Source organism: Neovison vison, chromosome 2 (genome assembly GCF_020171115.1).
Source record: "Neovison vison isolate M4711 chromosome 2, ASM_NN_V1, whole genome shotgun sequence".
Lineage (NCBI taxonomy): Eukaryota > Metazoa > Chordata > Mammalia > Carnivora > Mustelidae > Neogale > Neogale vison.
In genome coordinates this window covers 155,708,180-155,731,770 of record NC_058092.1, presented here as the reverse complement: position 1 = coordinate 155,731,770, position 23,591 = coordinate 155,708,180, and the positions used below count along the sequence as shown (strand labels likewise).

The 23,591-nt window shown below is 51.5% G+C and overlaps 1 protein-coding gene across 3 annotated transcripts in view; it reads left to right on the top strand.

The window, feature by feature from the left end:
• The window catches only part of CAPN9 (calpain 9), a 39,367-nt gene extending 22,402 nt beyond the window's left edge, over positions 1 to 16,965 (top strand). For all 3 annotated transcript variants that reach the window (XM_044236548.1, XM_044236547.1, XM_044236546.1), the window contains 12 exons: positions 741 to 901; positions 2,088 to 2,245; positions 2,420 to 2,628; positions 4,330 to 4,366; positions 5,398 to 5,478; positions 7,116 to 7,173; positions 8,731 to 8,795; positions 9,274 to 9,342; positions 9,599 to 9,677; positions 11,323 to 11,439; positions 14,077 to 14,141; positions 16,939 to 16,965. In XM_044236548.1, the coding sequence (XP_044092483.1) occupies positions 741 to 901; positions 2,088 to 2,245; positions 2,420 to 2,628; positions 4,330 to 4,366; positions 5,398 to 5,478; positions 7,116 to 7,173; positions 8,731 to 8,795; positions 9,274 to 9,342; positions 9,599 to 9,677; positions 11,323 to 11,439; positions 14,077 to 14,141; positions 16,939 to 16,965 (1,126 nt within the window). The remainder of the gene's footprint in view (positions 1 to 740; positions 902 to 2,087; positions 2,246 to 2,419; positions 2,629 to 4,329; positions 4,367 to 5,397; positions 5,479 to 7,115; positions 7,174 to 8,730; positions 8,796 to 9,273; positions 9,343 to 9,598; positions 9,678 to 11,322; positions 11,440 to 14,076; positions 14,142 to 16,938) is intronic.
• Positions 16,966 to 23,591: the final 6,626 nt, after the last annotated feature.

Genomic DNA, 23,591 nt, shown 5'->3' with positions numbered 1-23,591 from the left:
CAGAGAGAGAAGCAGGCTCCCCGTGGAGCTGGGAACCCGATGCGGGACTCGATCCTGGGACTCCAGGATCATGACCTGAGCCGAAGGCACAGTTTTAACCAACAGATTGTCCTTTGTAATGTGGATATCTATTTTCCAGCTCTAACGTTTCCTTGAAGCCTGTCCAAGTGCTAAGCTGGCATGACCTAGTTTAGAATTCCATCACGGTGGCCTCCCGATTCAAGGCACTGAGGACTTAGGGTAACACCAGCTGCTGTAACAAGTAGACTCAGGATGTATGAAAACACAAATGCAATAGAGTTTATCGCTCACTCATTGTACCAGTCCAACAGGATATCCCTGTTCTGTGGGCGGATCTCTTCGTACTGATTCAGGGACCCAAGCCCCTTCCTCGGTATGGCTTCACCATCCTCCGGGGTCCCCTGGCCATCTGCAGGAAGCCAGCGGAAGTGGAGAGACAGGAAAGATTGGAGGAGACGCCCCACCCCGCTCCCTAAGAGCCTCGGCCCGCACATCACGCTCACATCCCACTCTAGCTGCAGGGGGCGGGGATGCAGTCCCTGAACCAAGGTTCTCCTTAGCTTTGCTTGTGTCTTTTCTGTCTTCCCACACCTGAGTTCTCCCTGTCCTTGAGGATGGGCATGGGGACTCACTTCTGGTTGGTTAGATGATTAAGCGAATGAATGGATCACGACGTCACCATTGCCTTCTATGCCTGGTGTCTTTCTGCCTTGTTGCAGGATGGCGTTTAGGGACTTCAAGACCCACTTTGACAAAGTGGAGATCTGCAACCTCACCCCTGATGCCCTGGAAGAGAATGCGCTCCACAAGTGGGAGGTGACGGTCCATCAAGGAAGCTGGGTGCGGGGCTCCACCGCCGGCGGCTGCCGCAATTTCCTGGGTTGGTAGTCTGCCTGTCACGCTCTCTGTCATCACCAAGTGTCCAGTCCAGCCTGGCAGACGTCAGCAGGCCAGCACCTGGACCTTAGAGAAAGCCTGAGTGTGGAGTTAGCAGGATTTCTGGGATGGCCGGTGAGGGCTACAGAGACGTAGCAGAAAGTCGGATAAGATTGTTTAGGGGAAAAACTTGTTTGGCCTCTTAGATTATTTCCCATGACAAGTAATAAAAAACACAACTCATGCTAGTTTAACAATAAAAAGGATTTTTTTCCTTGCATGGCTGAAAAATTCAGAGGAGAAGCAGGATAGGCTTCAGGCATAGTTCCATCAAGCCATTGGTCTGGGGTTCTCTGCTTTGCCCTCTCTCCTCTGTTGACTTCTTCCTCAGTCTGGATTTCTCTATAGTCACAGAAGGGCTGCCAGCACCATCCAAGGCTTGTTGAGCCCTCACTTGTGCAGAGTCAGCCAACAAAAGTCCTCAACTTGGGGCCAATCCCTCTAACTGGGAATTCCTTGAGCCCATACTGCCTGGGAAATGCTGGTAGGCTTTGTTCCAACTCTCTGCAGCAAGAGGGACTAGGATGAGCCAATCAGCTTTCACCCTCGGAGCAGGGCCTGGGGTGGGCTCTCCTCATGTTGCACAAACACAGAGGCACAGTCCTCTCCTCTGAAATACCACATGAGAGAAATAAGATGGAGCAAACCCAGAGGAATGTCTTTAAAAAGCTGCATGGGAAACGGCTCAAGAGAGGGTAGAGATAAAAGGGAAGCACTTGGCCTTCTCACTGGGGTCACAGGAAGTAGGGCGTGAGGATCATCAGAAGAGGGAGAGAAGAAATGAATGACTTTCTCAGGTTTGGGATGGTGTGGTGGGGCTGGATGGAGTGTGTGTGTGTGCGCACGCGCGTGCGTGTGTGTGCTTGTCTTTTGTGCTTTTTTTTTGAGGAAGATGAAATAATTCACCTCTTTCTTTCTTTTTTTTTTAAAGATTTTATTTATTTATTTGACAGACAGAGATCACAAGTAGGCAGAGAGGCAGACAGAAAGAGAGGAGGAAGCAGGCTCCCAGCTGAGCCCCGATGTGGGGCTCGATCCCAGGACCCTGGGATCATGACCTGAGCCAAAAGCAGAGTCTTTAACCCACTGAGCCACCCAGGTGCCCCTAATTCACCTCTTTCAAATGGCAGATACCTTCTGGACCAATCCACAGATAAAACTGTCCCTGACCGAGAAAGACGAGGGGCAGGAGGACTGCACTTTCCTCATAGCCCTGATGCAGAAAGATCGAAGGAAACTCAAGAGGTTTGGAGCCGATATGCTGACCATTGGCTACGCCATTTACCAGGTGGGTAGGAAACAAGCCGCTCTTCAGAGCCCCACCCCGGGTGCTGGATCCTCAGCATCTCCTTGTCCACGTGCCCGACTCAATGGCCAGTCCCCCAACTGTGTCCAAGTAGCCAAGACCAGCGGTCCTCCTCCTAGAACCAACCCCTCTCAACACTCTTGGTGCCCGTTGCAGAGCCCCGGGAGAGACGAGCACCTGAACAAGGACTTCTTCAGGTACCACGCTTCCCAGGCCAGAAGCAAAACGTTCATCAACCTGAGAGAAGTCTCTGACCGCTTCAAGCTGCCCCCGGGGGAGTACGTCCTGATTCCCAGCACTTTTGAGCCCCATCAGGAAGCCGATTTCTGCCTGAGGATCTTTTCGGAGAAGAAAGCCATCACCCAGTGAGTAACGGGCTCGAGAATTCCTCTTCCGTTAGTGGCTCAGTCCCGGGGAAGTCACAGAGGACCGTTGGAGCCATGACCCCTTTCTTCCCTTCCCCACGATCCACCTGAGAAAGCAGGCGGGAGGGTCTCCCGACCCATTTGCAGAGCAGGATAATTTCCATTTTAGTTCTGTTCCTTCCATCCCTCGAGCAAGCCCCTGAGAGGTTGCTCTCTCCAAGCCCCCCCCAGAACCACGCTCCCCCGGCGATGAGTATCACCAGAGTGACGTTCGGATGAGGCCTCCTCTTTCCAGACCCTATTCTCAAGAACCGTCTGGAGTGGGACCCACATTGAGAAGTGCTAGACTCATTTCTGAATACAGTGAAGGGGGTGACTATTACCAGTTTCCAGAATGACCCATTCTTTGAGCTTCAGTTTAAATAAATGTTGCCAAATTGTCTGGGTTGGTCTCAGCCCATGGACAGCGATGCCGTCAGCTAGGAACGCCTGATGGCACTCACCTGGGCAGGTACTGCCCGGGGTGGGCCCCCAGAGACGTTTCCCAAACCGGAGCCAACGCTGAGGCCAGACTGACCCTTGTGGGTCTTTTTATGATTGCAAGACACACCTCAACAACGCAAGGAACTCTGAAAAGACAAGATTTATTATATACAGGTCCTGGAGAGCACACGGCAAACCTGGAGCCCCCCTGTGATGTCCTGAGTAGAGAGAGAGAGAGAGCGCACAGGCCCGGGGTTGTGCCTTTATTGGGGTCAAGGGTAGGGGCCTAGGATTTCAAAACAGGTTCACTCTTGGTAAACTTCAAACATAAAAGCAGGAATTAAAGTCCTTGAAGGAAAAGCAAGGAGCAGGCCAAATGGTCTACCAGAGCTTTCTAAAAAAAGAGAGAACTTCGTGGGTGAGGTGCCTGGGCTTTATGTCTAGCTGTGAAGCTGGCAATGTGTTTATTGGAGATGGATATCTTTGAAACGGATGCCTGAACCATCAAAATCTTAATGCCGGATACTTACTTTACCACCAAAAAAGCTAATTGTCAATGGCTTATACTGCACAAGTCGGCCTTCTACTTAGTATACCCGACTTTCCGCCACCTCCCCCTTTGCAGTGTCTTAGCAAAATTATTTTGTGTTGGACACGTCTATGAAAAGTTTCCCATTATTCCTCTTGCCATCGGTTGCTCTGTGGCAGAGGGAGAAAATGGTTCAAGATACAAGCATCCCCTCCTTTTCCCAGTAGAGATGTTCTAGAGATGACGGAGAGGGCCATGTTTGCTAATGACGCCTTTGAGCCAGATGAAGCCCCAGCTAGGGACCGCCCTAAGATACCGAGACGGAGCCCGCTGTGAGTTCGTAGCCTCCCGCTGTATCTTTTGTTCGGTGGCATAGGATTGGGTTGGTGGCAGGCCTTGAGAATAACCCCAGTTGTCCAGTCTGGTTGGAGTTCCCAAGCTGATTACAAAAGGTGTGGTTCCTTCTTCTCCACTAAATAGAAGCAATTAAAGATCTTCCTTTAATTTTTGAAAATTCTGCTGGAGAGTTTTCTCCAGTCTCCTTCCAGATACTGGTACAAGCTGAGGATGAATTTCCCAGGATCTGTTCACACAAAAGCGCCCACACAAGAGGCATGCAGACTGGCAGCTCTTGTGGGCGGCAAGAACAAGAGAGGAAATTAATCTACAATGTGTTTTCTGTCCCCCAGGGACATGGATGGGGATGTGGCCATTGACCTTCCGGAGGTAAGCCTTCGCATGGTACTCTGGAGGGTGGGAGTCAGTGACAGTCCCGAAAGTTCCCTTCGATCATGGTGTCATTCAGGGCTTTGAAGTTCAGGGAATGGTTTATCTGCGATCGGGTGAGTACCTTGATTCCAGTCTCATGGAGGACAAGCCTTGTACCTTCTAAGTCTCTTGTGTCCTACCACGACCGGGCATGGGAACGAGGTACGTGCTCTGAAGAAAGCTCCATTTGGAGCGATGTTTCTCTGGACTACCAACTCACTCTGTTCCCTGAGAAGTGGCTGTCGCTTCCGCAGGGCATGAGATGTCTTTAAAAATGCCTTCAGTCTAAGAAAAATAACCCAGAAGAAAATGAGCATGGCTAGGAGATTCTCTTGCAGAGGCCTTGGAGGAACGCGTGACTTCCTCCCTACCATATGTGTGTTGTGGGGGGCTGTAGGGGAGGGTTTTATACTTGTTCAGGGGCTGTAAGACTTTGAAGACGTGCTGAGCTATAACTGGGACAAGTTTGATGCTTCCCAAGTCAGCACTGATCGGCCCAAGACAAAACTAAAACACCCAGTGCATTTGCTGAGCTCTTTCCGTGCACTGGGCTCAGGGCTGCCTGCTAGTGAGGGACTCCTGTCCTCGAATATTTCACCACCTATCAAGACAGATGGTTCGGCAAGTAATTACAGTCGAGAGTGGTGAGGGGTCTGTGAGAGAGGGCACAGGGAGCCACGACCACCCCCGCTGGGACCCCAGCTTGGTCAGGACCCCAGCCTCCCTTAGCGCTCTTGTCTGCAAAAGTCCCCCTGATCGGTCCTTCCAAATTCTCCCTCTAAAGAGCCTTCCCCAGGGATCCGACGGCCGTTCCTAATGCTCCAGGCAGCGGCCCCTTCTGTTTCCTCCCTACAGCAGTGAGGTCCCAGCCTCTCCCAAGGGACCACAAGGCCTCCAGGGCACGCCTTTTTCTTGCGATTTCTTTGGGATAGCAAACGCCACAGGTCCTTTCTGTGGCTCCAATGCAAGTTCCTCTGGTTGCTTTCTAGCCTCCAAAGCCGACTCCAGCTGGCCAGGAGACAGAGGAGGAACTGCAGTTCCGGGACCTGTTTGAACAAGTAGCCGGTGAGGTAGGGCCGCTGCGGGCTACACTTGGCCTTGACCCCCTGCGGAGCTGAGGGGCCTGGTTTCCTCCACAGCAGTTACCAGAGGCCTGGTGGAGCTGGAGCCAACGGGAGGCCAGGCCTGATCATCTGGGAGGGCCCAAAGACCGCCTCCCCCATCAGACTGGGCTGCCACCTTCGGTGGGACAAAGGAGCTCAGCCTGGCCTGGGGCTTTCTGTGGAAGGCTAGGGGGAGCCTTGAAAAGGAGCTTCATTGCACTCAGCCCATAAACCACTGCCTTTCGAATGTTCTTTCTGCTCGGGTGGAAGTTGGGGTTGCTCAGGGATGTCACCATGAAATTACAAATGTGACCTTTGTCGGGTACCATCAGCAGCCTGGCCAGGTTTGGTGGTTCGGGCCAGGACCAGCCCCTGGGGAAGGCGGGATCCGTCCCTCGATTCCGGCTCTCCGGCTCCTACCCCATTCTTGCCCCCTCAGTTGTCAACTTGTTTTGGGGGGTCCCGGCCTCTCTTGGGGGCCCTGGATGTCTCTTGCCTAAGGCTCCATTCTCCTAGAAACTGTCCCACCTGTGCTCCCTCGTAGCCATTAATAAAATGAGCTTGTTTGACCATTTCCTGGAGGGGCTATAATGACTACATTCGCTTCCTTCTCCTGCCAGGGCCCCTGAATCATAAAAGAGTTGTGTTTGCGGGTGGGAGCAGCAGGATTTCAGGCCATGTAAGAAGCAGGAGGGCAGGGAGACTTGGGGACAGTTGTCTGGGTGGAGAGAAATGGGGACGTGTGTGGTTCTGTGTAAGCCGCAGCAGGCCAGACGGCCACAGGGCAGGCGGAGCAGGGCTGGGGAAGGGGTGGTGGCGGAGGGGGGGGGTGGCGCACATCAGCCATTTCTCCTTCAGGGTTGACCACCCCAAACCCCATTCCCCAGGCCTCGGGAGCTCCAGGCAGGCCCATATGAAATAATTTCACAGGTGACTATTCCGCACCAGTAGCTCAAAACCGTGGACGAAAGGAGCCTTAAGTCCACACTGCTGCTCAGTCATACACGTAACACTTGCTGCGGCATCCTGGAAAATGCAGATCCTCTCGCCTGGAGGTCTGGGGCAGGGTCTGAAACTCCACATTTCTGACAAGCTTCTAAGGGCCGTGGGTGCTGAGCTCTCGTGGGCTTAGCAGACGGCCCCAAATCAGTGGCTCTGAATTCACCCTAGAGGTTTTGAAAATAACCCACGGGACAGCCTCCCAGTCTTCTGGATTGAAATGGTCCTTGGAGGGAGCCCCCAGCATTTGGTAAGCCCCCAGTGTGGGCACTGTTCATACTCTGAAGGAGCTCTGCTGTGCAGGGGCTTGGGGACCCAGACGCGAAGGTCCTCCAACAGAAGTGCCACATGGGGAGCTTTGCTGGGGGGGGGGAATGCCTGTGTCACCTGGCCCAACTTTTCCATCCTTTCTGCATGGGGCACGGGTGTCCCTGAGAAGTTAGGCAGGTTGCAGTCTCGAGGGACCAGAACACGGGCTCGCAGCAGGGTCCCTGAGGGCCAGCAACATGTGACACTGTGGCTTGAGCCAGATCAAGCTCAGGACTGGAAGCAAGTGACAAAGGCGGCGTTAAGGGCCATCAAAGCAGTCATCTCTCCTCCCACAGGACATGGAGGTAACCGCAGAGGAACTCGAATACGTCTTAAATGCTGTGCTTCAGAAGAGTAAGTGCTCATCCCCCCCACCCATCGGGGACCCCAGTCTGGAGGGGACACGTGACCTGTGACCTCGTGCTGCCTCTCCTCCAGCTCCCCCTGCTCTCCAGGGCTGACTCTAGGAAGACTTGCCAAATAGCTTCCATTGCTTATTTCCTGATTACAGAAATGATGCCAATTACGGCAGAAAATTCCATAAACATGCAAAAAAGCCTAAAGACAAAGACGAAAGCCTCCAATGACTGAACCACCCATAGATAAACCCCGTTAAGATGTGGGTGTCTCCACCTATGTGTGTGTGTATCGTGTGTCGTCGTGTGTGTCTCTCAGTGTGTGTACATCTACACACAAGGAACTGTCATCCAATTATAGATACAGTTTTATTTGTTAATGTAACAGCTTTAACATAGAATTCTCGTGCTGAACAATCCATCCACCACGTTTCTTGGTGTACGGGTTGCAGGTTACATGCCGCAACAGTCAGACCCCCACCTCCCCCAGCCCCCGAAACCACTGATCTACTTCCTGTCTCTATAGACTCACTTATTCTGGACTTTGCATATAAAAAGGATCCTGCGAGGCACCTGGGTGGCTCAGTCCTTATGTGTCTTCCAGCGGCTCAGGTCATGATCCCAGGGTCCTAGGATCGAGTCCCACATCCGGCTCTTTGCTCAGCGGGGAGCCTGCATCTCTCTCTGCCTTGCCTGCCACTCAACCTGCTTGTGCTCTCTGTCTCTCTTTCTGACAAATAAAGTCTTTAAAAAAAAAAAAAAAGATTTATCCTCATTGTAGTATTTGCAAAGACTTCTTCCATCCTTTCTATGGCTGGATAGCATTTCCCTGTAGGAATATACCAGGTTTCGTTCCCCCATTCCTCACGGAGGGCCGTGAGGGTTGTTACCACTCTCTGGCTCTCGTGACGAATATTGCGGTGAACATCGGTAAACAAGTCATTTGTGTGGACGTTTCTCCTGGGCATATATCTCAGACAGCTGCTGCCTTACAGGGCAACTCTGTACTTTCTGTTTTAAGGAACCCTCCAGCCATTTTCCAAAGTGGCTCTTACGAACGGCGTGCGAGTGTTCAAACTTCTTCAGTAACTTCAGTCCTGCTTTTAAAACTGACTTTTTCTGAGCATTTCCCCCATCATTATATGCTTCCAAAACGTCGCTCTTAAGGACCGTGTAACAATCCATCCTACGCACGTCACCTTTTCTGCTCCGACCCTTCCGTTGGTCATTTATGTCCTTTCTAAATTTTTGCCATTACACGTAACCAAACGATAAAGGTCTTAATTTGTAATTCTTTGCTTGGGATTCTTAAAACTGGGATAAATGAATAGAAAGATCTTCCTGTTTTTTATATTGTGCAGTTTTGTCCCCCCCACACCCCCACGCAAAGGCCGTGTCAGGTTCTGCTGTCACCAGCAGCTGGAGAGTGAGTACGTGTCCTCCTCCCCAGCCCCAGATCTGACCGGGGCTGGAGAGGAGGACTCTTGCACTCCCAGCAGCCCGGGTAAGTTAATCTTATGTGTCCAGTGAATTCTGCTTTCATGTGTGATTTCAGAAAAGGACCTCCAGTTCAAGAAGCTCAGTCTGATGTCCTGTAAAAACATCATCTCTCTAATGGATGTATCCTTCCAAATCCGTGGGCTGTGTTTTCCCGTCGTGCAGACCCTTCTAGAATGCGGGACCCTTAGCCGGTGGGACAGTCTCCTCGGAGAATACGCAAAGACCGGTGGCAACTAGAACTGGAACAGAATCAGGAGGCACAGACTGTCCAGTAGGGGGACTGCTTTTGAAGGGACTTGGGGGTCTGGCTGCCACTTTGGGGTCCCCGCTAAGGGGATGATAAGGGAATGTTTTCATTGCGCTTTCTCGAACCTGGTGGTGCGATGCCCATCTCACGCCTCCCCAGCTCACCCCTGCCATTTCTCCTCTTCAGAGAACCGTGGTTTCCTAATTAAGCTACCTCCCTAGGAGCCCTGACTCTGTGTCACGGGCCCCCCGGGCCAGCCGGTTGCCCCTCCATCCCTGAAGTTCCGCGAGGCACGTTGGGTCCAAACCCTAATCATCTTCCTTCCTTTCTTCCTTAACGCGCTCGGCTCAGACCAGCGGCAACGGGAAGCTAGAGTTCAGGGAGTTCACGGTGTTCTGGGACAAGCTGAAGAAGTGGACAGTAGGTGACCCTGCCAGGCACAACCTCTGGGGATTGAGCCAGCCTGGAGCAGAAGGGGGTTTTCCATGGCCAAGGGAGAGGGCCGGAGGGAAGGAAGCATGATGGAATTCCCAGGTCCCTTCTCCTTCCAGCACTTCCAGAAGGATCCACGCTTGTCCCTAGAATGAAAATGAAAGCAAGAGGTCGAGGAGTCTCTCCTGGTGGGCAGGCCATGGTGCCCTCCCTCTGGTTCTCAATGCCTCTGTCCTCCCCGTAGAACCTTTTCCTCCAGTTCGACGCTGACAAGTCAGGCACCATGTCCTCCTACGAGCTGCGCATGGCCCTGAAAGCCGCAGGTAAAGCAGAGCCTAGAAGGTCAGGTGTGGGCTACCCGTGGCTGGGGACTGTCTATGGACGGCCCCTTGCTTCTCGTGCCCTAGGAGGTGGCCGGTCTTAAACCCGAGGTCGCGCTTCTTGAGGGCACAGCTCTGCGAGTGCCAGAGCCAGGCATCAGGCTCAGGACTCACTCGCTCATGCCGGGGCCCATGTTTTGAGCCTCTTTGCAATATTGGCAAGAATCTTTAAAATGGATCTACTGAGGGTGAACTTAGCGTGACCCTCCTCTCCCACCTCTGGCCAAGTTTTCTGGCCGAGCTGAGGTCATGTGAGCCTTTGGTGGCAGGCCACATGTGGTGCCCCCAGACCTCTAATTGCTACTTTCAGATGGTGATGGCTGGGAATGATCATGGATGAGGCAGGGTGTGCCGGGGCCCCGGACTGAGGGACAGGGAGGAGTTCCTGGAGCTCCTCTGCCATGGGCAGCCCAGACTCCAAACCAGGCGGTTCAGTCACAGTTCACATCAGCTCTGCACACGAAGGACGGGACGCAGAAAATGCCACGGATGAGGAGGGTCTGATCTTCTTAGGGGCTGCTGACCCTGTTTCTAGGGGAGAAGGATAGGGCAGAGAGGAGAGGTGTGCCTGAGTCTTTCCGGGACTGATGTGGGGGCAGGGGGACGCCCCCTCTCTCCCCTCCTCCAGCCCCGTGGGGAGCAAATGTCAGCATCTGGGGCATGGCCAGCAACCGACAGTACGGGCGGCTCCAGAAACCTCTCTTGATGTCTGACTGGCCTTCTCCTCTGGGATCTTCTTCCCTGACTGAGGAGCAGGGAAGACCAGGTAGATTTCCAAGCAGTATATTGAACATTCTCTGGAAATCGAGCATGTAGACTGAAGTCCGGGGCAGCGGGGAGGTCCGTGGGGAGTCCCTGGGATGTGGGTTAGATACTGAAGCATTAAATGTTGGATCTAAAGTGACTTTACCTCCCTCAAGCCCTTGTTCAATCAATAAGGACATGAATCCCAGAGAAGTGAAGCAGCCGCCCCTGGCTCAGCCCTGGCGTCGCTCACACAAGGAGCCCCTGCCCCAGGGCATCACTCGCTGGGGGCTTCAGCATCCCTTCTAGAAACATGATTCCTAGAGCCTTCAGCACCTTTGGGTTTAAGTGCTCTCCTGGGGCACCTGGGTGGCTCAGTGGGTTAAAGCCTCTGCCTTCGACTCAGGTCATGATCTCAGGGTTCTGGGATCAAGCACCACATCCGGCTCTCTGCTCAGTGTGGAGCCTGCTTCCTCCTCTCTCTCTCTGCCTGCCTCTCAGCCTACTTGTGATCTCTGTCTGTCAAATAAATAAATAAAATCTTAAAAAAAAAATGTTCTCCAGAAATGGAGGCGGGAAGGGGGATAGGAGTGGGGCTCAACACCATCCAGCGTTAAGGTTCCCCCAAGTGAGGTTTCCTGAAAAGTCGGCAAGATATAATGGCTAAGTGAATGTCAAAACCAGGAGCGTGACCTCAGGAACCCACCGGCAATCCCCCTAACAGAGATGCAAAAGGTCACGCTGCATCTAGGCTGAGGACAAGGAGCCCACCTGCTGGCGGGGTGTGCCCCGAAGGTGCCCCCGAAGGGGCCCAGGCGAACGCGTCTCCTCCCCTCCCCCACAGGCTTCCAGCTGAACCATCACCTCCTGCAGTTGATCGTCCTGAGATACGCAGACGAGGGCCTCCAGCTCGACTTCGACGATTTCCTCAACTGCCTGGTCCGGCTGGACAACGCAAGCCGTGAGTGGCTGGCGGGGCTGGGCCTCCTGGGACCCGGTGGGCGAGGGGTGGGGGGAGTGTCCCTGGGGTGGTGGGTGCAGCCAGCCAGGCAAAAATCCTGGCGACGACAGTTTTTGTCCTGTGATCTCAGTGGTTAGCTGAGGGGTGGGGTGCGGGAGTCTTCTTGGCAGGACCATCCTTAAGAATCTTCTAGTCTACTGCCTCTGTGGAGGGCCACACCACTTGCCCTTGGAGTCATTCTCCACGTGTACACCCTCTGTGTCCTTGCAGGAGGATGGGGCGGGGGGTGATGCTCCAGCCCCGCCGAAGGTCCCATCAGGGGTCAAACTCATTTCCTCTCTGTTGCCCGCCCTCCACCCTATCTCTGTGTTTTGTAAGCTCTATGTCCTGACCTGGTTTTTCCCAAACAAGACGTGTTACCTCAGGAAGAAAGAGAGAGATTTGGGGTAGGAGGCCCTTAGACTTTGCAGTCTGTGGTCACACTGTCACCAAGCTGAGGCTGAATCCAGGGGCCTAGAACCCAGCACCAGGGTGGCCACCATGACTGGGGGCGAGGGAGAGAAATGCATCGGTGTCCAGGGCCCTGCACCCCTGAGGACGCCCGTGCTTGATTTCACACTTCAGTGTCACCATCACTGAAAATGATTAAAAAATGATCATTAAGTGATTAAAATGATTTAAAATGATATAAAATGATTAAAAATATTAAATGATTAAAAGTGATCATTAAAAATGATCTCCATCATTTTTTAGCAAGGGGGCCCACATTTCCCATTTGCACTGGGTCCCATGAATTACGGGCCCGTCCTGCTTGGCATTTTCTAAAGGATGTTTGCTAGGTGGCCTCAGCGCACTTGCTAACCCAAGTCAGGGCCTGGGCTCCCCGTGGCTAGGGTGCCAGAGCTCCCTCTGCTTCTGTGACACTTAGAGCCCATGGGATTACCTGCGGAAGCTGTCCCCACCGAGCTCTAACCCCCCGGAAAGCCGCACTTAGCGGACAAATAAGGCTTATGTGTGGGCTGATCATGATGGCACAAAGCAGACAAGCCAGTGCTGGAGGGCCTTGCACACCAAGCCAGCAGGCTGGCCTTTCTCTAGGTGGTTACCACTACCGCTACCGCTACCACTAGCTGCTAAGAGGTGCATTTTAGAAAGGCCCCCCCGAAAGGCAGATACTTACTAGAATTACAAGGTGGACAAAATGGACCCAAAGAGAATGATATTTGGTAACTTAGCATCTCTCAGCTGTCCCAGTCCTTCCTAAATGCCCTCAGCCCAGTCCTTGCAAGCCGGGGGTTCTCAGCTTGTTCTCACAAAATCGAGGAATATTAGGGAGAACGCACTTTGGGCTTCACACCCACCTTCTCTGGGATCATCTAGTTAGATCCACCACCTGGAGAAATTTTTTAAAATACGGAGGCTAAGCCTTCACCCCAGGAGTAGTCAAACGTTTTATTCTCGGAATTTTTCATCTTAAGTATAAGGAATACCAGTCAGTCCCCATGGGCCCCACACCAATGTTCCCAAACTTGGCCACACATTACAACCCCCGCACTCCTGGCAGGTTTAGAAAATTTCGATGACCTGGGCTGCACAGGAAGCCAATTAATTAGACTCCAGGGGGTGGAACACAGCATCGCTCCTTGTAACCCGCCCCCCCCCAGATGGTTCTAGAGCCTTACACTAGTCTCAACAGTGATCATTCTGCTAATCTTTCATATGTACACTTTTTTTTCTAACATACACTTTTTTTTCCAAATTATTTGATAACAGAGCTCAGAAATTCAGTCCTTCCCTCTGTAAATACCTCTAATGGGCAGGCTTGTCTTCAGCACAGCCCTTCTGCTATCTGTACCCCCAATACACTTCTCAGGGAGCCCTCAGTGTCATCTAAGAACGGACCCGAGCTGAACTTCCCAGGTCATCTCTCCATGTTTGCTTGCTTGTCTCGGGACCTACTCACTGCTCCTGGCTGTTGGGTTCTGTCTCTTTTGTTTTATGACAGTTCCCTCCCCCTTTTTGTTCTATTTTTCAAGCTCCTGGGAGACTCTTAGGGGAAGCCAGACTCGGCTGGCTTGGTCACTTTGACCAAATGGGGAGACCAAGGCCCAGAGAGGAAAGTAGCTTTCAGGTTATTCCAGGCGTTAGCTGTGATGTCCAGCTGGGCCAGCTCTCCGACCTCCCCCTGCTCCTCCTATGTGTGCGGGATCCTACAGTGCTCACCTTCTCATTAGGGACTCGTAGAGACTGAAGGGCTTAGCTTCACGTACATGTGCTTTTCCTCCGGGGGGAAGGCCTGTGGATCACAAGGCATCTGTAGCTCCCCCAAAAGTTAGCACAAGCTTGATATTTGGGAGGAGCCAGCTGACTGACATGTTGGAGAAGACAGCACATGTCGCCCAATACTAAGGCCACCAGCTCTGCCCTCCAGGAATTCAAGAGCCCCCATCTTGCGACAGAAATCCTCATGTAGCCGGCCTGAGTCTGGCCTGCCGTTCTAGAAGATCCCTGCTTACCACCAGATGGAGCAGCTCCTCCACAGGCTGCACTGCAGGGCCCCAAGGTCACTAGGAAAGAAGGAAACCTGTTGAAGGAACTGTCCCCACAATGATGCTTTTCTCGTGTCTCTCCCATCAGGGGTGTTCCAGGCTCTCAGTACAACGAACGAGGACAAGGAGTTCATTTGTCTCAACATAAACGAGGTAGGATCCAGCAGGGGGGTAGTCAGAGCCCCGCCCTATAAATGTTTCCTGAATGCCTGTGAAGGTCACACTTGACCTTGGCGGGTAGTAACAACAATGAAACTGCTAATATTTTTAGGTACTAGTCGGTTAGCAGCCAATGCAATTGTTACAATGGTCCTGTGAGCTAAGAATGAACAGAACCCCCATTTGGCAGAAGTGGAAACTGAGGCATAAAACGATTAATCACCTGGAACAGAGTGAGCAAGCAAACCCTGCGTTCTTCTTCTCTTCCTTCTGCCATCCGGTTCCTCAGCCTGCCTGCCTTCTAGCTTCTGATTTGCTCACTCCCCTTGCTCATGTTGTCCTGTAGGTCTCATGATTCTCAGAAACCCTGAGAAAGACACAACTTTTACCAGTTACAGGGCTATCGACAGCAAAAATGATGGAGGGAAGAGCACGGATCAGAGTTTCAGAGGCTTGAAAGAGGCATCCCAGGGCTGGACCATCCTCTCTGCCTGCCCAGAGTGTGGTCCGCTGACCAGCGGCGTGGGCATCAGCTAGGCGAGCTGTTAGAAACACAGCGTGCCAGGTAGTGATTACAGTCCACAAGACTACGACAAACTTCAGAGCTGCTAAGAGACTACATCTTAATTGTTCTAGCCACGAAAACAGAAATGATAATCATGTGACCTGAAAGAAATGTTAGCTAATCGCATTGCAACATATAAATGCATCAAGTCAACAACACATTATACACATTTACACAGTGTTCTGTCAGTTCTATGTCAATAAAGACAATAAAAAATCACACAAACAAGAAGTGCAGAATACCAAGCCCCACCCCAAACCTGCTGAGCCAGATTTCGTTTTAGGAGGATCCCCAGCGATTCCTACACATACTAAAGTCGGAGAACACTGCTTAGATATTCTTCTGCCCAAAGTCAGGGAGGAGACTATGGACCACCTCCCTTCACCAGTTACTGTGATTTCTGTTGCCCATTTCCCCCCTTTCTCTCCCTGTGTCTTCCTGTTCAGCTCTGTCTTCCCTTGGACCCAACAGTAGCAACTCGAGTCTCCGTCACATCTCTGAGGTCTTCTCCTACCCACACTCTTCAGCATCTGCACTGCAGACACTGGCTCATCTCCAAGCCCAGCAGCAATTTCGGATTTGGGTTCCGCTTTATTGACTATCAAGACAAAGCGGTGGGTGACAGTGTGTATCAAATGGGATAGAACTTCCCCTCTGTGCTTTGATTTTGTTCAATTCAGCTGCTCTGTGCCTCAGTTTCCCCATCTGCAGGGAGATCAAGGCCTTAATCTTACACCAAAAGCTTGGTTTCTAAAAATATCATATAATTTATTGTGTCGGATTATTTCCAATGTTCTCATGTGTGTATCTCAGATCCCTGGACATACCGTAATTTCCTTAAGGACAGAAACTGGGCATTTTCCTTTTCTAGTATTTTCTCTACACTTCAGTGCACACTATACACTCAATAAATTAACTCCTCTGACAGACAACCATATAGAACACCTGGGGGGTTCCAAAGAAAGGTGTGCATACTCAAGCTGGCCCCTTCTGAAAATAAGAGGGACCTCCAGACCCAGATTTCTCAATGACGTCAACATTTGGCCACTATTAAGCATGAAGAAAGGACCGTTACCACCTATCCAGAGTGCAGGGGCAGAGCAGGCAGGTTTGGTAGTCAATACCCTCTGGCCAAAGGCTTCAAAGGACCAGAAGCATGGAGGAAGCTTTCCATTGCTTCAGAGTCAAGGTGTCACTTCCAAACCAAGCATCCACAGGCGTGGGGGCTGGCACAGGCTCTCTCTACTCTCCACCCTCCCCTCAACAGACCCAAGTCATGTGCTGTGTGTTTTCCTGCCCCAGCCCATAGTTGTCCATCTCCGACAACAGGAAAAATCTTTGAGTCTTCTCCTTCTCTCTCCCTTCAAGCCTGTCATCCTCAACTCTGACCGCATGATAGGATCACCTGGGGAGATTTAAAAACCCCAGTGGCCTGGCCGTGACCCAGACCAATCAAGTCCAAATCTCTGTGGTAGGACCCAAACAGTGGTATTTTTTAAAAATTCCCAAGGAGTGCAGCTTGCAGCCAAGTTCAAGAGGCCCCTCCCATCCATCTGTTAGCAATCGGATCCTTGCCCCACCTATGGTTACTTTTCCTAAAGAGCTTATGGGTCTTCCTCCACCCAGCTGCCTTCCCTGACCCTGGCCTTGGTGTACACTGTGTCTAGGAAGTGGGGCACAGAGGAGAGAAGAAACCATCCCACAGAATCATGTTCTCCCATGGCTATGTTGTGATAAGAAAGCAGGGGGCAGGGTGTCCTCAGGATAGAGAAGGAACCACATGCGACTTCACTAGTTCACTTGTAAAGAGCCCCGGGTGCTAAGCCTGCAGCCTCTTCCTGATGGAGCCCCTCTGCTCTCCCCATCAGGGGACCCCTCAACAAAGAGAAAAGGCCTTTCTTATCGCCCTGCTTTGGGAGCCTCAGGAAGGCTCTCTTCTTTGCCAGGGAGAAAGCACATTTCTCTCTCTCTCTCACTCTCTCTCTCTCTCTCTCGCTCTCACCATCTGCTCTTGACTTGAGCTAACTCAGAAAGATCTCAGGACCTCTGGAAAACTGAAAGCGCTGGGAATTCTTTTTTTAAAAATATTTCGTGTTGAAGAACGAGTCCATATTCGCAGGCACGACGATCATATGGTGGAGCTACTGTGACATAAACAAACCGGGCTGGTAGGGGAACGGAGGAGGAATCAACTCTCACTTCCTCTCTCTGTCTTCTGGTTCCCAGTTCATCAACTTGACAATGAACATCTGAGGCTTCCCTGGCAAGAATGCAGTCTGTCCAGCTGGGTCTTGACTTTTCGACCGGGAACTTCAGAAGCTTTCTTGGTGTAGAGCTCCCCTCCCATTATCCAACCTTCTCCTCCCCCTGCCCCACCATCCAGATCTTGGAAGAATGAAATGGACTCAACTGTGATCTCTGATTTTATGCTACTTCTTTGTACAATCACTGCCCTAAGATGGGCTGATGCCACCCCCTGTGCCTTACACTCAGGTTCAGGCGTTGTTAGCAACCTCTCCCCCCACTCCTTCCCACCTCTTCCCAGTACTGATTATCCAGAGTGTAAGTCAGTGCACAGAACCCTGGCTTCAGTGGAGTATCGATCATTATACTCCAACATCCTAGACAGGACAAAGGACAATGTTTTTGTAGATGTGTTGGGGACTGAGATGAGAATAGAAAGGTGTGATGTCATGATTATGCCTTTTCTTCATCCTAGGTGTGTTTCCTTATTGGGGGGATCCCCAGGGAATTCTGGATGCTTACTTGCAAGAATGGAATGTTAACTAAGACAGTCTCTGTCCAATCCAGACATCCTTTGTGTCTAGAGCTTTGTGTCAGAAGAGCCAGATGCAATGTTCCTTCTTCTCTGTAGTCCAGATTCAGGTCAGACTGGATGGCATTCACGTCTACCATGATGGGGAAGAGCAGAGCGGAGAAGCCTTGTTTTAGCTCCCTGACACTGAATAGGAAATCCCCCCCAAATTGGGATGATGGGAAATAACATGATATTGCCTTGGTAAATGCTAGGTCTTGTTCTCTTATTTATATACTTGTGGCAGGTGAGGTGGAATGGAGGGGTGTGTGGAGAGAGGAGGGGAGACAATTGTTGGGATGAAGATCAGGTTAGAAGTGAAACTTCATCAGATCCCTGTCCCCTGGCTGAAGATGTTAGGGCAACATGATCTCTTCCCACTTCCCTGCACTTCCCTGAACTCACCCAGAAATAGCAGCTTCATGTAATAACAATGTTTCCTAGTTCCTGTCCTTGATACTTGACATCTTGAGGTCTGGCTGACCCCAGAGGGACTGCCCTTCCCAGAGCTAGTCAATTCCCAGAGACAGTGTGCCTTCCACATACAAGCTAACCAATCCAGAGCCCACACCCCAACCACCTCCTCCAGGGGACTTTCACACTCCACACCACTACCCACCTGCCCTAATCACCGCAGGGCCAGGTTCCAGACAACTAGGGACACTTCCCTGGCCCAGAGCTGCTGAAACTATTCAAACTAGGCAGCCCTCAGAGTGCTTACCCTGCCTCACCCATCCCTTCCCACGAAAACCACAATAAAGACTCTTGCCCACATTTTTCCCCTTGCTCCCTCTGCTTCCTGATCAACCCTGCTGCCTCTCTGTGTGGCCCTGCATGACATGCCCTTCCCCCTCCTTTGGGATTAGTGAATATAACAAGTGACCTTTTCAATAGCAAATGTCTCCTGATCTGTTGGTCTCACCAGATAATAATTTGAAGTTGCAAGAAATGAACAGCACTACAAATGGTCTCTGTGGGTGAATATAAAAGACGATAAATGTTTTTTCTCTTCTAATTTTGTTAAAAGACATAAGATTATACAAAGCAATAATTATAACACTGTATTCTTAGGTTTGTAATGTATGTAGCGATATATAATAATAATAGCACAAAGGAAAGGGAAGAAATTGAGATACATTGAAACAATATTACTATATTTTACTGAAATTAAGCAAGTATTACTCTGAAGTAGACAGTATAAGTTAATATGCATATTGCAATCTGTAAAACAACCTCTAAGAAAATGACAAAAATGCAGTAAAGCAACAGAGGAATCGAAATGGGCATCCTCTGCCTTTGGCTCAGGTCATGAGCCCCGGATCCTGGGGTCAAGCCCGGAGTCAGGCTCTCTGCCTGCCTCTCTGCCTATTTGTGTTCTCTTTCTCTCTGTCAAATAAATAAATAAAATCTTTTAAATAAAAAAGTTAACTTCCAGATAAAAAATATCATTAAAGACAAGAAGGATCATTACAGGATGATAAAGGATAAATACATTAGGAAGATACAACAATTATAAAATGTAATACTACCTAGTAGTAGAGACTCAATTTATGGAGCAAAAATGCATAGAATTGAAAGAAATCGTTTAACAGTTAGCTCAATACCCCACTTCAGTAACTGATAGAGCAGCTAAACAGAAAATCAGCAAGGATGAGATAGGCCAGTGGACCATCATGAGGGGTGGTCACGCCTCCAGCCCTCTTCCCCCCAATAACAGAGAAGCCCCACCTCCCCAGTATCTGTCCCCACAGGGCTGTCCTCACCTCACATCAACTGAAGCCCTGTGGTCACATGTAAAGAGCTTCACCCAACCCAGGGAGTGGAAATCTTTCCCTGTGGATCCTTAGACAAAGCCCTCAGGCTCTACCAGGAGGGAGCCATGGGCCACAGACACCTTTCTCTGAAATGCCCCAGGCTCTTCTCGGCCCTGCGCTCTGCACATCAAGCTGTGCCCTGCGGTGCCAGGGCTTGGAAGAGCACCAGAACAGGGGCCCCGGTTGGCGGGAGTCCTAGGGTCAGTGGTGCCAGATCTGCTCGGCACTCTGGATCGTTTGTGGCAACAAAGCACCATTCTCCAGAGTGCCAAGACCGCCTGCCAAGTACCAGTGTGAGCTGTGTCGGCAGCACAGCTGCGGATCACTGGAGGCTGGGCTTTCTACTGAGGTTCGCCTGGGGCATTTTCCCAGCCCCACCGTGCCTTTCTGAAAGGGGGCAGGGGGCTGGGGTCCGAGGGGAGTGGGAGAAAGGCTCTTCCTTGATCCCTGAACAGCACCTCCGGGTGGAAGGACATAGCCCAGGGGTGTTCTTGAGGAGATTTATCTGTGCATTCCCAGTCAAACTGCGAGGAGGAAAAGTCTCTCTCTTTCCATAGTCAGACAGCCGAACCGCCTGGAACAAACGCAGGATCACATGATGCAAATGGCACCGTGTTCAGAGCACAGAGACCTGAATTCTAGCCTGTCATTTACCTCCAGCGAGCTGCGGGACTTGAGCCATGTCACTTAACTTCTCTGCGCTGCTTTGCACTGTGCAATTATAGGATTCCCTCTCTAATTCTGGGTCTTTGAAGGCAAGTAGAGTGGGGCTCAGTCCTGGCCCAGTGGGGCGGATGGGGAGACCGGTGGGAGGTAGAAGAGATTGGTACCTAATTCCCTGACAAATCTCAGGGTTCTGAGAAGAATGAGACCGTCCAGAGGAATCTCTCCAGGCCACATCAGCACCTGGCTTCTAGGACATTCTCTGTCCTCCTCCTTCCTTTCAGCCTCTCCCCATACTTCTCCATCTTCTAGACTCACCAGAAGTCAACTGTCCATATGACTTAGCTCCCTCTCTATTCCCTCATAGTTGAACTTCGAGTTTCTAATAAGACAGTCATCCACCCAGATGGTCTCCCCATGGTCACCTCTCAACCCACTGCGGGAACAGACTTCCACCCCCACCACTGTGTGGCACCACTGGTGGGACGAGGCCAGCTCCTGGGGAAAATGGGGACGTCCTCCCGTGTGAGGTCTCTGAAACACGGGATGCTCCTGGCCATGACCTTCTTTCTGAACCACTCCTCTGCTCTGGCTGCTGTTACTCCCCGGCTTCCTCCTGCCTTCCTGCCATTCCCATTCTCATGCTCCTCTCCTCTGTTCGGACTCGAATATTGGTGTCTTTGGGACATCAGGGCTTTCATCCCACTCTGCACACATCCGTATTTTGGGTGCTTGTGGATTCAGTCACCACCACTGGATTCAGTCTACACCACTGACCCCCAACCCCAGGTCTTCCTTCTGGCCCCTCCTGAGCTCCTGGACAGCCCAGTGAGGAGGAGAATCATCTCTACGTGCATCTCTACCCGGCTCTGGGGCGGGGGGGGGACTCCGATGAGCACCTCCGTTCTGCAGTCTACAAATACCAAACACTCAGCCAGCACTGTGGTGGGTGCCGTGTGGCCCTTCCCACTTAAGATACAGTCAGGCCTCCTCTTTGTCTCCAGGAAAATGCCCAGAAATGCGTACGGCCCCGCTTGTCACCAAGCATGTTCTCAGGATGCAGCCCGGAGCTGGGGTGGCTGTCTTCCCATCGGAAACCATGCCCCAAGCCTGGCTGGATCACAGCACTGCCTCTGTGGGTGTCCTCTGTAGATCTGGGACGACTCACTGGTGGGGATGGGGGTCGAGTCATACCCATCTCTGGTGTGTCTCACGTGCGCAGAACAGCTTCTGGTCCACATGAAGGTTTGGGCTCTCTGTCCCTAATGCGCGCAGACCACAAGCATAGAGGAAAGGAAATCGGACCCAGAGTATGTGTTCCTCAACCCCTTTGATCCCTTTGTTCCATCACAATAGGCTTCGCTTCTGTGGCTCCATGAAGGACGCCCACTGAGCGTCTGTTTCCTGGCATGCAATGCTGGCTACGCTCTGCTCAAAAAGCGTGCAGGGTGTTCTGTTCCGGAGACGGCATTATGCCTTCCAGGAGAAAACAAATTTCAAGCACACAGGGTGGTGTTCATTGAAGCAAGGAACACACTCTGGTATGAACCTTTGAGAGGAAACAGATGCAGGTCCCTTTTTCTAAGCAAACGAATCACAGTGCCGCTCACAGAACACACCAGCTGTATTCAAGAAGTAGAAGTTTAAAAAAAAAAATCACCGTATCTGAGCAGCATTCAGTCGGTTGAAAGTCCCTGGAAAAGTCAGGAAATGTGGGATTGAGATCCAATATCATGTTTATCTCTATTATTGCAGTTGGTGGAAACATAAAAGTCAGGCTGTTTTTGCAAAGCTGATGTTTCTTTGGCTGGTAATTGGTCACTGTGTCTACAGAAATAGAACTTTCTTTCGCCAAAATCGCAGATATACGTGGCTGTGGGTGGCATCACCTCTACTGATTCTATGATCTGTGTCAGCCCGGCGTCAGTGTCGAGACTGATTTCTTTCCCTTGTTATGGGTTGAGCTTTTCTGCTTCTTTTTGCATGATTGACAGTTGTTTTTTTTTTTTAAATTTTGATTGCCAGCATAATGTTCTGACTTTTACCTTGGTTGCTGGGTGGTTTTATATTCCTGTAAATATTCTTGAGCTTTGTTTAGGAGCACAGCTAAGTTATTTAAAATTAAGTTTGATCCTTCTGAACCTTGCTTTTAAGCTTTATGTAGTGGAACCACAATAGCACTGAACTTAAGCTTTATATTCCACATTATCCACAAAATCAAGAATAAATGTCCATTTAAAGGTCTGTAACCTTAACTACATTTACAAAATCCCTTTGGCCAGGTAGTAGAACATAGTCACCGTTTTCTGGGATTAGGGCATGAACATCTTTGAGGGACCGTCATTAGGCCTTACACAATTTACCCTCTAGTGCCCCTTCCCCCAGATTCATGTCTGTCCCACACACAAAATACCCAGGAGTCCATGAGCCTTCCCCTGCAGCCACACCGTCAAGTTTCCGGTCGCAAAGATCGGAAATGCCAAGCAGGTGCTCCCTCAGCCAGGCGTCCCCGAGTCCAGAGCAGCCTCACCTCCGCCACCTCACATTGCCAAAACCAGAAACAGAAGGGTCTCCCTTCCTTCTGTGGTCTGATCTCTCCCGGGCCTCTTTCCTATCGGCAGGCTGAAAAGACCCAGAGTCACGGAGGTAGCCTGGCAGTCCCGCGGTCTGTGAAGATGAGTACGGGGCTAGGTGGGTCTGGCTGCACTGCCCGCTCCTCTTCTGTCACATGACAGCCACAGGAGCAAGGCACAAAGAGCCGTCGCTGAAGAGGGAAGGAGAGCCAGTTGTGGTCATCCGTGGACAAACCCGCCCTGAGCGTGGCTACGATCTGGGGGGGCAGCAGATGAGGCCTGAGGGTCGTGTGGCATCTGAAGAGGGTGCCGTGAGGCTGGCTTTGTGAGAGTTCGAGAAACTGCAGACAAGCTTCAGCAGGAAGGAAACTGGATGGCCTGCTGCTTCCAGGGTCGAGAAGACTCGCTGGGTGATACTCACAAGGACAGCAAGTGGACAGGAAGCAGGCAGGAAGCGGGGAGTCCCCTCTTCCTCCACACACCTTGCGGGCTCCCTGTAGGTCCCCTAGGGGCAGGATCCAACGGGTAGCCGCTGGCAAAGCCGAAATGGGTTTTGCAGAGAACCAGCCTCAGCATCACAGAGCCAGGTCTGAAAGAGTGAGTGTGCCGCCAAAAGATGAGAGCCTCGTCACCGGCACACCTTGCACGTGGGTCATCTTGAAAGGGCAGAGATGCCCGGGACGTGTAGTGACGTCTCAGTGCAGTGACGCTGCAGACACTGGCTTGTGGATGTCAGTCCCTGCGCCATCCTGTTGGTGGCTCTTCCAGGGAAGGGAGAGGCCGGAACGCAGGGAAGAGCAGCATAGCCCTCTCCAACGTGTCTCCACGTGGGGGAGAGAGCGTGGAAATCCTCTGCCACTGAGGCAGGGCTGCCACAGGAAAGGAGGAGCCAACCCTCCCCCCACACCTCCCCCCGCTCCCCTGCAGTACTTGGGCTCAGGCATGGTGACAGTTGCTGAGCACTGTGGTTCTGTAACACAAGGACCTTTCCCACCCCGAGTAAAGATGCAACTT